This window comes from Giraffa tippelskirchi, chromosome 13, assembly GCF_054371585.1.
Source record: "Giraffa tippelskirchi isolate mGirTip1 chromosome 13, T2T-mGirTip1v1.2.pri, whole genome shotgun sequence".
In the NCBI taxonomy this organism is placed as follows: Eukaryota; Metazoa; Chordata; class Mammalia; order Artiodactyla; family Giraffidae; genus Giraffa; species Giraffa tippelskirchi.
In genome coordinates this window covers 116223770-116237567 of record NC_137287.1, presented here as the reverse complement: position 1 = coordinate 116237567, position 13798 = coordinate 116223770, and the positions used below count along the sequence as shown (strand labels likewise).

The following is a 13798-nucleotide window of genomic DNA, read 5'->3' as shown; positions in this document are numbered from 1 at the left end:
CGCATGGTTTTTGTCAACTCCTTATAAACAAGTGGGCTCCAAGCCAGACTCCAGCCTTCTCCTCGCCTTCCGATTTCTCCTGCCTGGGATGTTCTCTGCTTACTCAACTTCCTAAAGTTGAGACCATGCTCATAAAATTATCAGGCACTCAAAATGTTTCACCAATGTTTACTATTTATTCCCTCCCACGGATCTTCTAAGTCTTGTAACCTGATGCCTCCGACATCACTCCCTAGCTGGCTTGAGCTCCGATAGGAAAAAGCCCGGGAGAGATCTCCATGGTTGCCCAGCACTGGGTTGGAATAAGGTAAATACTTCAATTTGTAAGTAGGTGACCTTTTCCTGGCTGCCAGCGGTGCGCAGGGCTCTTGCAGCAGGCACCGGGGCTCCAGAGCAGGACCTTGGCCGATCACAGGCAGGGCTCTTGCAGCAGGCACCGAGGCTCCAGACCAGGACCTTGGCTGATCACAGGAGACACAACCAAGGGGGATGCTCAGGCGGGGCTCCTGGGGAGCCGACGCGCGCAGCACGCGGTTCGCAGACCTCACGGGAAGACCAGCCCCCTTCCGACCCCGCCCCGCCCCGCCCCGCCCCGCCCCGCCCCGCCCCGCCCCGCCCCGCCCCTGGCCCCGCCCCGCCCCTGGCCCCCGCCCCGCCCCTGGCCCCCGCCCCGCCCCGCCCCTGGCCCCCGCCCCGCCCCGCCCCTGGCCCCCGCCCCGCCCCGCCCCTGGCTCCCGCCCCGCCCCGCCCCTGGCCCCCGCCCCGCCCCGCCCCTGGCCCCAGCCCCGCCCCGCCCCGCCCCTGGTCTCCGCCCCGCCCCAGACGCGCTCCGCCCCTGGCCTGGCCCCGCCCCCAGCGGCTTCCGGCAGAAGCGCCCCCCAGTGGCGGCGGTAGGCCTCGCACTTCCGTCAGGAGGATCCGGGCCTGCAGCGCCGGCGGGGAGAGGTGAGTGGGCGCGCGGCGGGCCTTCCGCGCGCTCCCGGGGCTGGAGGGGCACCCAGGCGGGGCTGCGAGCTGGGTCTAGGCTCGGCGCCGCGCGCCGCGGCCGCGGGGCCCGCTGGGTTCCTGCTTCTCCCGGGCCTCGGTATCGCGGTCGTGGAGAGGCCCGGGCCTCCGCGCTCGCTCCCCGCGGCGTGACTCAGGCGGGCATCGTGCGGACCCGGCCCTGCACTTGGAGAGGCCGTATCCCGCCGTGGGGTGGGAGTCGGGGGTGGGTGGTAAACACGTGGACAAACAAGGAAACGTCAGGTAGTGGGAGATGCCACCAGGATTAGACGCCCCCCCATCCCCACACACCCCTACCCCGCCCCAGGCCCCAAGATGTTCAGCCAAGCAAAGATCTGCGGCCGCGAATACAAAGAAGGACACAGGCCTGATGTGTTGGACAAATGGCCAGGGGCCAGCGTGGCGGGTGGGGAGTGGGGAGGGGAAGATGAGGTTGCAGAAGCTGGCAGAGGCCAGAGGCTGGGAGGCCTTCCCCTCGGGTCTGCCGAGGAGTTGGGATTAACCCTGTGAAGACCTGGTGTGCTTTCTGTGCTCAGACCACCTCTGCGGCTGGATGGCGGCCTCCAGGCTGTAGGAGGAATTGGCAGCAGGGACACCAGTGAGGAGCCTCATTAACTTTCGAAAAGGTGCTCCCTGTGGGCTGGGGTCCTCGTGGGGACTTCCCAAAGGTGGCGGGCATGGTCTGGCTCCTTGAAAGAAGAGCAGGATTTGAACAGTGGAGGGAGCGCGTGCATGGCAGTGTTGGAGCCGGAACCACACCAGAAGCCAGAAGATGCACGAAGTCCATTCCCAGCAGGGTGCAGGCTGCCCTGGGTGGGAGCCCGGGGCGAACCGTGGAGAGGGAGTGCCAAGAGATAGCTCGCCTAGTGCCAGTGGGCCCCACAGTTGCCTGTGGGACTTAGCAGTCAGTCTCAAGGGGAAGCAGTTTTGCCCCCCCCACCCCTGCCCACCCACGTTAACAGTTGGCAACATCTGGAGACATTTTTGGTCATCCCAACTTGAGGGAAGGGATGCTCCAGGCCCCTAGTGCACAACGACCAGGGATGCAGCTAAACATCCTCCCATGCACAGACAGGGCTTCTCCCAGCAAAGAATTATCTGGCCCCAGATAGCACTAATGCCACAGTTGGGAAGCCTTGGTATAGAGGAAGGAGTGTGGACCTGGAGTTCTGTCAGAGGTGGGTTTGGTGCCCACACACTGCACTGTCTGGCCATGTGAAGGAGTCTGATGTGGGGAGCACAGGTGTCCAGAATTTCCCGAAGAGAACCACAGCCTCGGGTGTCCTTCGGGCCAGGCCTTGGGCCAGCTCCCACAAGGGGGAGGGGACACGGCAAGCCAGGTTCCAGAGTACAGAACTGAGTGCTTTCCTTTTAGAGAGGACTGGGTGTGGGGATATGTCTGATCGGAAGGCTTCTAGAAGGAGCTGGCATTTCAGCAGGGAGGAGCGTGGGGAAGGAGACACACACAGATGGGGCGGCAGGTGGGTCACACTGGACCCGGGTCCGCCTGGTCCCCCCCCACCCCAACCTGCATGCTGTGGACGCTCATTGGGCTTGGCTGGATTGATAAGGAGGCAGGGCTTGGTTTCATTGGTTTTCTTTGACTGAGACTTGAAGGCAGGCACTGCCTGTTTGGAAGTGGTTGTTAGAGGCCAAGGCATAGGAGGCATTAGTTTTCTGGTTCATTTTCAATGCCTCGAAGACCAGATCGCCCCCTGAAAATCACTTGCCCTCTCTCATCGAACCGTATAGGGAACACAGGGTGCCAGGTGGCCATAAGCTGTCGTGAACACCTCGCCTCCTGTGTGCCCGACGACGGGGCACACAGCCGGCTCTCAGGGGGTCCGTGGGGGCAGCACTCCCCTAGGAAGAGCCATCCGAGCTGATGATCAATAGGACCCGCAGAGGAGGGGATGCAGGGCGTGTAGAGCCTGCGGCTCCCTGGGGCAGCAGGGAAGAGCCAGACGTGTCTGGGGAAAAGAAGGCCCTGGGTGAGACAGGGCACCCAGAGCCCAGCCACAAGGCAGGCCTCCTTATCCAGGGGAGGGTCTTGGTCTTGCTGTAAGAGCCCTAGCAGCTGCTGAAGGGCGGCAGCTGCTCTGACATGATCACATTTGCATTTTTAAAAGGTCACTTTGGTGGGAGTTCATGGAGAAGAGCTGGACAGGAGAGTGGAGGGAGTCCCGCAGCCCGGTCAACCCTGCTCCCTGCGGGCCAGGGCCGGGGTGGCCTCGTCAGGTCACCCGCCCCCTGCCCCAGCCAACTGGCACGGCCCTTTTCCTCTTTCTAGTCTCAGCTCTGGAGTCCGGCGAGCCACATCCACTGTTGATCATGGAGAGGGTCGGCCCGGGCCACCAGCCCCGGAGGTGAGGACGGCGCCCAGGCCTCTGCGGATGATTCCAGATCATGGAAGCGGCAGCCGGGAGGCGTGCTTGCTGAAAGTCGCAGGCCCAGCGCGACCGGCCCTTCCCACGGGGCGTCCTCCTGAGAGGCCGTTGCAGCCCCTGCCGGCCAACGTACGCGGATGGGGAGGTGCGCCCCCGACGTGGCCTTCGTGTGGAGGGCGGTGCTGACCCTGGGGCTTGTGCTGCTCTACTACTGTTTCTCCATCGGCATCACCTTCTACAACAAGTGGCTGACCAAGGTAAGTGAGGGGCCGCGGCACCCCTAATCCTTAGCAGCAGGGAGGCATGACCAAGGTAAGCGAGGGGCCGCGGCACCCCTAATCCTCAGCAGCAGGGAGGCACAGGGAGGCACAGGCTTCAGCCAGCCAGCCTGGGAGCCACTCACACCAGTGGTGGGACAGGGCCTCGCCCGGGATTCCCCTGAAATACCGGGACGGAGGGGCATCAGGAAAGGGGGAGGCTGGGGAGTGAGCCGGGGCAAACTTGGGGGTCAGAGGGCCCCTCAAACACTGCAGAGCCCCCAGAGGCCCCTGAACCTGCAGCCAGCCACCAGGAAGGAGGGGGGCCGGGGGTCAGGGGTGGGCGATCACGGAGGCGGCCGCTCTGTGCTTGGGCTCCCCAGAGCTTCCACTTCCCTCTCTTCATGACGATGCTGCACTTGGCCGTGATCTTCCTGTTCTCCGCCCTGTCCAGGGCCCTGGTTCAGTGCTCCAGCCACAGGGCCCGCGTGGTGCTGAGCTGGCCTGACTACCTCAGAAGAGTGGCTCCCACAGGTATGTGCCTGCCTGTGGGCCAGAGGGACGGGGCAGCTCAGAGGGGAAGGAAGGTGTGAAGCTGAGCCCATCCGAGGTCCCTCCTCTCCACATCCTCCCCCACCCCCACTGCTGCCTCCTGCGGGGTGGGCAGGGATGGGGGGTGCAGTGGCTCGGCCTTCCCACACCCTTGAACACGTGCATCACGGTCAGAGGGTGCATCTCTGCCGGCCCTGAGACCAGGCGCGGGAACCCAGGGGAGGGGACCAGCTGGCGGCACGGGAGGGCTTCCGGGAGCGGGAGGGCTTCCGGGAGCGGGAGGGCTTCCGGGAGCGGGATCTGTGGGCTGAGACCTGGAGAGGACGTGAGTCCCTTCGGAGGGGAGGCCCCTGTGTCCCTGGGAGAGGCTTGGTGCGTGGGCAGGTCTGTGAGGGAACTGAAAGTGTCTCCGGAAGCTTCGTTGTTGGGAGAGGAAGCGGAACTGAGAAGGCAGCCGGCTCAGATCCTGGAGGACCAAGTCCTGGGGGCGGGGGTGGGGGACAGTGTGTTTCATCCCGAGGGAGGCAGGAGCCAGTCTGCAGAGTTTCCAGTAGGGGGGTCCTCAGGATCAGATGAACACTCCTCCCTCATGGGGGGACGCGGCGTTCCTAATATCCAACAAGTGGGAAGCAGTGAGATAGGTTAGACAGTGGACTGTTGCCCTAATGCTGGAGCAGCCGCCTCCCCTTTAGGGGCGTGGGGCAAGGAGTTAACCCTTGAGTTCCTGGGTGGAAAAGAAAGCTCCAGGAGGGCTCCTGCCCGGGCGGGGTGTCCCACGGGTGCCCCGTGTCTCCGCAGCGCTGGCCACGGCGCTGGATGTGGGTTTGTCCAACTGGAGCTTCCTCTACATCACCGTCTCGCTGTGAGTACTGAGCCCTCTGGCCGTCTGTCCAGCAGGCTGGGGTGGGGGGCAGGGGCTGCACCTCCTTGCCAGGTCCCTGCCAGGCAGCAGGGAAGGGGGCACGGAGGGCAGAGGGAGCAGCTCTTGCTTATCTCAGATTCTACGCTTCAGCGAGCCCCATGTGGCTGCCTGCTCTTTCTCCATTTCTCTCTTCCCTCCTTAATCCTGATTTCTGCTAAAGGGCAGGTAAATCACAGGACTCGGGAAGCTCAGTTTTTTTTTCCCCTGGTGATAATCAGAGGTTTCAGAGTCAGAGATTCCTTGCGATTAAAGGTCGTGTGTAAACCCAGACGACTCGGGCTGCCTTCCTTTGGTCTTTCGTATCCCGCCGGGCCTGTGACCCTCAGGGAGGTCAGGGGTCTCCCCTGGCCTCCTCCCGCCCACTGATGGCCCCGCATGGGCTCCTTTCCTGGCAGTAAGTGGGCGTCGCCGCTCCAGCAGTGCGTCACAGGGACGTTTCCCTTGCAGGTACACGATGACCAAGTCCTCGGCCGTCCTCTTCATCCTCATCTTCTCTCTGATCTTCAAGCTGGAGGAGCTGGTGAGGCCCCAGCTTTCCTCGTGTCCTGCCAGCCCCCACCGATGCCAAGAGTAGAAAGAGGGAGCTGCGCAGTGGCTTGTCCCTGCCTGTGACCAAGGAGGCAAGCCCAGCTCAGTGGCGCTCCGCCCTGGGGACAGACCCAGGGCACTGCTGGAGAAGATTTAGGAACCAATGTGGCAGGAGCAGTGACTGCGGGAGACGGGGTTCAAGGACACGGGGCTGGGGCAGTGGGTCCTGGGGGCTCCCTGCTGTGCAGCTGGAGCCCTTCGTTTGCTGAGTCCAGGGGGGAGGTGGGGCCACGTGGGGACCTAGGACAGCACTGCCATGTTTCAGGGTCTTGGGTCCGTGCCAGCCGGATGTCAGCCCTGGTAACCCCAAGGGGAAGGGACCAGCCAGGGCCCCAGGGTGGGGAAGGTAAAAGGATTCCTTGCCCCAGGGGCAGCCAAGATGGTCACTGACCCCCAACTCCCAGGGGTGATGAACTCGAGACCCGCCCCTCCCCCCCGAGTTGATTGCAGCTGCTCCCCCGCCCTGTCCTTTCAGCGCGCGGCGCTAGTCTTGGTGGTCCTCCTCATCGCCGGGGGCCTCTTCATGTTCACCTACAAGTCCACGCAGTTCAACATCGAGGGCTTCGCCTTGGTGCTGGGTGCCTCGTTCATCGGCGGCATTCGCTGGACCCTCACCCAGATGCTCCTGCAGAAGGCAGACCTTGGTGAGCGAGGGCCCAGGGCACCAGGCAGGGTGGAGGCAGGCCGGGCCGGGCCGGCAGCTCACCCATGTCACTCGGTGCAGGACTCCAGAATCCCATCGACACCATGTTCCACCTGCAGCCGCTCATGTTCCTGGGGCTCTTCCCTCTCTTTGCCGTGTTTGAAGGTACGTGGGGCCATCCACCTCGGGCGGACCTCGGCACAGAGCTCTGACCTCTGCTAGGAGCCCTTCACTGATAGCTGCGGAGGTTCTGGAGATCAGTGATGGTGGTCCCGACCCTGGCAGTGCCTGGTTTGGGGGCTGGACAGACACTTAAACCAAGGGGCTAGAATCTTGCAGGATAAATGCTGCTGAGAAATCACACGTAAAACACACCAGACGGTAATGATGGTGAATGCACACAGCCTTAAAGGTGTACCAGGGCTGTTCTGATGTTTTAAAACATATTAACTCCTTTAATACTCCCCAAAAACCCCACATGCCAGTACTAGGACTGCCTCAGCTTGCAGATAAAAGAAACTGCGGCAGAGAGAAGTAAAGACAGCCTTGCCCAAGGTCCCATAGCTCATATACAAGCCAGCCCCGGCTCTGGAGTCCCTCTCTTAACCACAACGCCCTTTCTCTTAGTTGGAGCAGAGTCATGGATGACTCCAGGATAGGGGGGCAGAAAGCCAAGTTGAGGCTTCCCAGGCAGTGCATTTTTCGAGAATGAATGGGATTTTGACCCCCTGATGGGGGTGGGCGCCCCAGGAAGTGGGACCAGGATGTTCAGATGTGGAGAGGTGTGTGGGATTGGCCTTGGCTGTTTTTCGGTCAGGCAGGCAGTGGGGGAGTGAGGAAGGGGCGGGTGGGCATTTCCTTCCACCTCTCAGGGAAGAGTTAGAAGGATGTGTCTAGTGGGGCGGGGGCGGGGTGGGGGCGGGGACCATGCTCCTCTCTCTGACGTTTTGGAATTGGTCTTCGTCCCCTGTCTCTTGATCCTTCCTCCCAGGGTCCCCTCTGTCCTCGGGGTCATTACAGAGAATTCTGTCCCACATCCATTTAAGTTTCAAGCAGTGAAGCGTCTCAAACCTCTCGGGGAAGATGATCCTGCAGCCCCGTTGTCCAGGAAACTTGTGTTCTGCAGCCTCATCCCCCCCTTTTAAAATCTCTCTCCATTCCTTCCTTATGCCCCTCACCAAGCGCCACACTCTCCCTCCCTTCCTGGGTGTTTACACCATTTCCCCATCTCGGCAAACCCTCACCCGAGAGCCCCTGGTAGTCATCACTTAGCAAAGCTGCATGGATTTAGCTTCTTTAATCTTTTCTGGTAAATTAATCCCCCAAGCGCCTTCATTACTTATGTTGCTCTTCCCCGAATTCCCTTCAATTTGCCGACGCCTTTGCAGTGCTGCCGAGCCCAGCACCAGACAAGATGTCCTGCGTCGGAAGGCTGTGTGCCCCGGGGGCTCCAACATCCTGCTTCTCCTCAGTGCTGCCCTCCAAAACCCTCACAGGGCTCGGCCAGGCTCCCGCTCCCACAAGTGTCCATTTGCCGAGTCTGGGGCTCACCTTCCCACCGGCTTCTACCTCCGGGAGCCTTTCCTATTTTCTCGGATGGGCAGTGCTGGAGGGCCAAGGGTCCTCTGAAAGTCTGGGCACAGCTTGGTGTGTGGAGGCCTGTGTGGGTGTCTCTGGAACAAGGGCCCATAGTTTTGTCGTGTCTTTGAACGTGTGTGTGTTTACTTTTTGAGAACTGTTCATCAAACTATACTGTCCGGTCTAGTCCCTTTCATTTTATCAGTGGGGAAACGAGGGTCCAGAAAAGGGCGTGTGTCTCGGCCACACCCCACAGCCCTGTAGTTAGATGGAGAAGGTTTGTATGGATGGAGTTTTGTCCCTGGACCCACCTGAAATGCAGGGCCTCCTCCAGTGGCCCAGGGCACTGACAATCCTCATGTAGCGGGGGCACCATCTTTCTTTGGCCCATGGGGTCTCACAGCTGCCAAGGCCACAGGAAGTCACCCCCCCGCCCCCCACCACCACCTCCTCCCCAAAGGCGGGTGGTACACAGGGTGTGAAGGAGCAAGGCGCTTCTGCCCAGTGGCCCCTGCGGTGCCAGCCCTCCGCTCTAGTCCAGAGGCTCAGAAGCCTCCATCACTCCCTGTTAGGATCCCTGGCTTGTATCGCCCCCGGGCTCCTTGGCAGCCAGCCCTGCTTTCCCGTTTCCCCAAGTCCCCGGCCATCTGTGTGGAATTCTCTGACGCCTCCCGTCCTGGGACTCGGGGCCTCAGACAGGCGGTGTGTGCAGGGAAGGTGGGGTGCAGCTGTGGCAAATCACACCCGATGGTCGGGTGGGGTGAGGCCGCCCAGGCAGGCACACCCAAGACGTGGACCCCCGCTCTCTCCCCCCGTTGCTTCCAGGTCTCCATTTGTCCACATCTGAGAAAATCTTCCGTTTCCAGGACACAGGGCTGCTCCTGCGGGTGCTTGGGAGCCTCTTCCTTGGCGGGATTCTCGCCTTTGGTTTGGGCTTCTCTGAGTTCCTCCTTGTCTCCAGGACCTCCAGCCTCACTCTCTCCATTGCCGGCATTTTTAAGGTACAGTCTTGGAGGCGCCCCCAGTCCTGTCTTAGAGGGGAGCCCCCCTCCGGCGGGTGTCCCAGCTTCTGCTTCCCAGAGCCCTGCGGGGAAGAGACGGAAGTGCCTGTGTCACGTGGCAGTCCGTCCATCATCACCACAGCCCGGGGGGGGGGGTGCGGGGGGGGAGGGACGGGGGCCAGCCCTGCTTCACAGATGGGGAAACAGACATGGAGAGGTGCCCTTAGCCAGGGATATATAGCTAGCAGGTGGCCAAGCTGACTCCACTAGGCCTGGGACATGTTTACATTTTACCAAGAAAGCCAACTCGGGTCATTAGGCAGCGGCCTGGAGTCAGGATTGAGAAGCCCTCAGTCAGACTCATCAGCATAGGGTCCTGTGATTGGTAGTGATTGATTGACAGTGTCTGCCACGGTTCATGGATTGGCAGTGTCTGCCAGGAGCACAGTAAGGGATGGTTCTATCACGAGGTCCCTGCGGCTGCTGATCCTGCCTTTACCGCTGTCCAGGAGCCCCTAGCCATCTCCTTGCATCACTTCTCCCCTCCCTCCCCTCATCATCACTCACTGCTTCCTGCTTGGGGCCATGGACAGGCAGACCCTGATCCTGGAGCGGTGTTCCCTGAAACCAGCAGGACAGGGCTCCCCGAGGGTCTCGCTGACCCAGTGATGACGCGTGAGCCATGTTTCTCAGAATGAGTCATCTGATCAGTCCCCTATGCAGCCAGTGCTTACGAAGAACCCCATGACCAGTGTGTCCTGTAGAGCCCAGTGTGACTGCACCCCACCCCCGCCCCATGGTGGCAGAGGTGCTCCGTGCACAGGTGCTTCTGGAACGGCAGCTGTCCTTCCTGCCTGTGGACTTGGCCATGGACTCGCTACCCTGAGTCCCAGCCTGGATTTGATCTGCCTCTTTCAGTCTGGATGGAATTCTGTGAAAAGCACCTTCCCTCCACAGTAACACAGAGAGGGGGAGGCCTCAGGCTGGTCCCCGAGCTCGGGGAGGCTTCCCCCTTTGCATTGCAGGGAGTTTGGGCAGGTCTGGCTCTCCCCTGCCGTGTGACGGCGCCCCCAGGCCCCACCTTCCTTGCCAAGGAGCGTCCCCCCCCCCAGCCCCAGTCCTGAGCATGCCCCTCCCTGCCTCTCTTCCCACAGGAAGTCTGCACTTTGCTGTTGGCAGCGCATCTGCTGGGCGACCAGATCAGCCTCCTGAACTGGCTGGGCTTCGCCCTCTGCCTCTCAGGAATATCTCTGCACATTGCCCTCAAAGCCCTGCACGCCAGAGGTACCCGGAGCCCCCTTTCGGAGGCCTGTCTCCTGGGGACCCTCTCCCCCAGGATTTCCCCTGTGCCCATCCCTGCCGGGAGGAGGCAGGTAGCTCTTGACACCCCCAGGACGCTTGCAGTCCGGTCTGCTCAGTTCAGCTGCCCCTGCCCTGGCCGTCCCTCTAATTCAGTGAGTTCGCCTGGTGATTCGGCCACCGCCGCTCCCCCGAGGAGTCGCGGGGGTCATCTCCAGGGAGCGGGCGGGGGCCTGGGTCCCTCGGCAGGCGCTCCCATCAGGCCGCAGCAGGCAGACCCTTGCTGGGTGTGTGACACGGCTATCCCTGTCCCTAGGTGACGGTGCCCCTAAGCCCCTGAAGGGGCTGGGCTCTAACCCCGACCTGGAGCTGCTGCTCCGGAGCGGCCAGCCAGAGGATGAGGACAACGAGGAGGAGGAATACTTCGTGGCCCAGGGGCAGCAGTGAGCAGCCAGGGGACCAGCCAGGAAGCAGGCCGCTCCCCGACCTTCATGCCAGTCGGCGGCTCAGGGACCCGGGTGGTTCCTCCCAGCCGCCGGGCAACAGCGGGTCCAGCGTCTCCCGGGCCGGGCCTCAGAGGGCACGCGACCAGTGCTGGGGCTGGGGCAGAGAGCTGGTGCGCCAGGTGAGCACCAGGCCAGCCTTGGGCCTGGCCGGAGCGGGGGCCAGTGGCACTGGTGTCTTGGCAGGAGCCGGGGGTGGGCTGTCGCAGCCGCTTGCCAAGCTCTGAGAGCCAGGATGGTGATTTTAGAAAGAAGACAGTTTTCCGGGGCGCTGGGCTTGGACTGCAGTGCAGTTAGGAACCGGAGGGGGGGACGCTGGGGCCCCCGTCACCTGGAGAGCGTCCTTTCTCTGCAAGCAGACCTATTTATAGCTTGGAAATAAAGGGTTTCCGGTCCACTGGCCACCTTGTGTTGCCTGGAGGTGTGGGGGCGGGAGGGCCCGGCCTCTCCCCTTCGCCTCCTTCTGTGGACTCGCCCTATTCCAGGCCGCCCATGTCTCTCGTCTCCCGTCAGAGCCCCAGGGCCCTCTCTTGGGGCCCCACCATACCTGCAGGCAGCAAAGAACAGGTACTGAGTTTCATATTCTGGGGACTCCGGTGTTTTCACAGCCTGATTTGAATATTGACTCGCATCATTCACTGTGTGACCTTAAACAAATTACCTAACCTCTCTGAACCGCAGTTTTTTCATCTGTGGAATGGGGATAATGGTTATCTCGGAGTTGTTCTGAGGACTGAGTCAATGTTGGTAGCAGATCAAATGTTATATACGCACATATTCTGAAAGTCTTTTGACAAGCATGGAGTCAAGACCCTAAGTGAGCAGCTATGCTAAAATTCACGGCCAGGTCTGTGTGTCTACGTGCGTGTCTATGGGACATGTATGGAAGAGTTATGGGCCTCTGGGACCTGGGCCTTCTGCCTGCCTGCCACTAGTCTGCAATCTTCTTTATAAAATGGAGAGGGAGGAGATGAGATGCAGCCTCTCCTCTGTGTGGCTGCCCTGCCTGGGAGCGGGCAGGCAGGTGGTCCTTATGGGCCCCAGTGTGCCCAGCACTCACAGCAGGTGGCGCCATCGCAGCATGCTTCGGCTCTGGAAACCGCCCGTCGCTGGGCACCATCCAAACCCAGGCAGAGTCCTGGGAGGAGAACCCATCCTGGTGCCTTCAGGTAGAGGGGCTTGTTATGAGTTGGTCTAATTAGATCAGAGCCACGACAGCCCAGCCCATCAAGCCCAGGAGGACGTTAATATTTTAGAAACGGGTCAACAGACTTTCTCCGTGAAGGACCAGATAGTAAATATTTTCTGTTCGGGGGCCATATGGTCCCTGTCGCAGCTCCTCAAGTCTGCCTTTGTGGCAGGAAAGCCGCCACAGACAGAGATACAGAAGCGAAAGGGCAGGGCCATGTTCCAGAGAACGCTTCCTGCAAAACCAGGATTCTACCTGCATGCTGGAGTTTGCCAACCCCTGCTGTAGAAGAAGCCTTAAGAACAACTTGAGTCCCCTGCTCAGTCTTAACGACTAGGGAAACAGGCCCAGGAGGGGGCAGTGAGTAGACTGAGGCCCCCAGAGCTTCTGGGCCCAAGAGGAATTAGAATCGAGGTCTCCTGCGGCCAGCTCAGCCTCACAATGCAGACTTCTCCCGCAGATGGAGGTGTGACACCCAGGGCTCCCCTGAGGTGCTGTCTTATCTGGTTCCTGCACCTCCACCCCTGCCCCTGGATTCTGTAGGCTCAGAGAGTAGGGTTAAAAGAAGCTTGTGCTCCACACCGCTGACGTGGGGAGAGCCAGCAGACAGGAGGGGCCGGGGCCTCCGACTCTGCCAGAGAACCTGCTGGGGATGCAGGATGCCTGGGCTGTGGGGAGGGGCTGCCAGAGCCCCGCTGGCTCAGGTGGGTGAGAGCTTCCTGTCTGCTCCCCGCTCCTCCCTCTCCCCATACAGGGAGCAAGTGCTGTCTGGTGCAGTAATTACAGGGTGCGGAGCTGGGGGGCCCCACTACCAGCACGTTGGGTTCAGTGGCAGCCCCTCACTTAGCGGCAATTACCAGCCAAGCCTAGAGGAGGGCTCCCCTCTCCTCCTCCCCCACCGGGCCCACCCAATTGCCTGGCCTCCCAGGTCAGACAGCGTCCCCCTCAGCTTTGAGCCCTGGGAGCACCCATGCTGTCTGCAGCCATTGCATCTCAGGGCTGCAGTGTCGCCATGGCAACTCTGTTGCGCGCACAGGTTGAAGGAAGCTGAGGATGTGACTTGTCTCCAAGGCTGTGGCGTCTGTCCCCACGAAGCCTCCAGCTCCAGCTCCAGCGCTTCTGCTGAGGAGGGGGGAGGGGAGGAGGGCTGACCCACAGGTTCGAGTTTTAAGTGCTTACATGCCCACCGCCTCTCCAGGGGCCTACAGTGGGAGGAAGGTTAATGCCCCCAATATATGAACATGTCTGCAGTTGGGGGTGTGATGAGGACGAGAACAAGCTGGAGTTGCCTGTGGGAGAAAGCTGAGACATCAGGCTGGACCGGGAATACCCTCATCTTCCTTCTGGTACCTTCTCGGCCAGGAGGGCTCAGGGGATCACGTCTTACCTGTTAACACTCCATTCTGCTGAGAAAAACCTAGAAGTTCCAGTGGCTTGACAGTAGGGTTCCACAGCCCCAAGAGAATTGTCTTCGTGGAACTTGCCACAGCTCGCTGCATCACAGACTAATGGACTGAGTGGGATCCCAGATTTGCAACCAGAGAGCTGAGGGTGGGGACCCCCGGATCATCCACTGGGGCCGACAGCATTTGGTGAGCGCTAGCCACGTGCTGGACACTGCTGGACCTGGGACAGAGACGAGTGTCCTTGGAGAGACGGCAGATGGGGCCATCATTCCTCCCGCCCAGGGAAGCGTTGAGGCGCAAGGGACAAAGGAAATGGGGAGGAGAACACAGTGGACATTCACCAGGCACCTTCTAAGCCTCTCACATCAGTCATTTAATCGCTAACAACCCCAATACAGTCAAAATCGATTGTGCCTATTTTCATTGCTGTGGAAACTAAGCTCATAGACATTGAGCATAATAGTGCCT

The 13798-nt window shown here is 61.0% G+C and overlaps 1 protein-coding gene across 2 annotated transcripts; it reads left to right on the top strand.

The window, feature by feature from the left end:
• The first annotated feature begins 910 nt into the window (after positions 1-910).
• SLC35H1 (solute carrier family 35 member H1) lies at positions 911-11137 on the top strand. 2 transcript variants are annotated; one of them, XM_081561093.1, is made up of 10 exons: positions 911-945; positions 3296-3649; positions 4033-4183; positions 5000-5063; positions 5571-5643; positions 6187-6355; positions 6436-6519; positions 8758-8933; positions 10088-10217; positions 10549-11137. In XM_081561093.1, the coding sequence occupies exons 2-10, from the start codon at positions 3530-3532 to the stop codon at positions 10677-10679; spliced, it is 1098 nt and encodes a 365-aa protein (XP_081417219.1). In that variant the 5' UTR covers positions 911-945; positions 3296-3529; the 3' UTR covers positions 10680-11137. The 2 variants fall into 2 exon arrangements, with proteins under 2 accessions (XP_081417219.1, XP_081417220.1); XM_081561094.1 differs by lacking the exons at positions 911-945; positions 3296-3649; positions 4033-4183 and adding an exon at positions 4497-4526.
• The last annotated feature ends 2661 nt before the right edge of the window (positions 11138-13798 follow it).

Bases quoted from the DNA above. Each gene is read 5' to 3' on its own strand.
- SLC35H1 (XM_081561093.1), top strand. From the start codon at position 3,530: ATGGGGAGGTGCGCCCCCGACGTGGCCTTCGTGTGGAGGGCGGTGCTG. The intron at 5,064-5,570 runs GTGAGTACTGAG...TTTCCCTTGCAG, and splicing joins CTCTACATCACCGTCTCGCT to GTACACGATGACCAAGTCCT. The intron at 6,356-6,435 runs GTGAGCGAGGGC...CACTCGGTGCAG, and splicing joins CCTGCAGAAGGCAGACCTTG to GACTCCAGAATCCCATCGAC.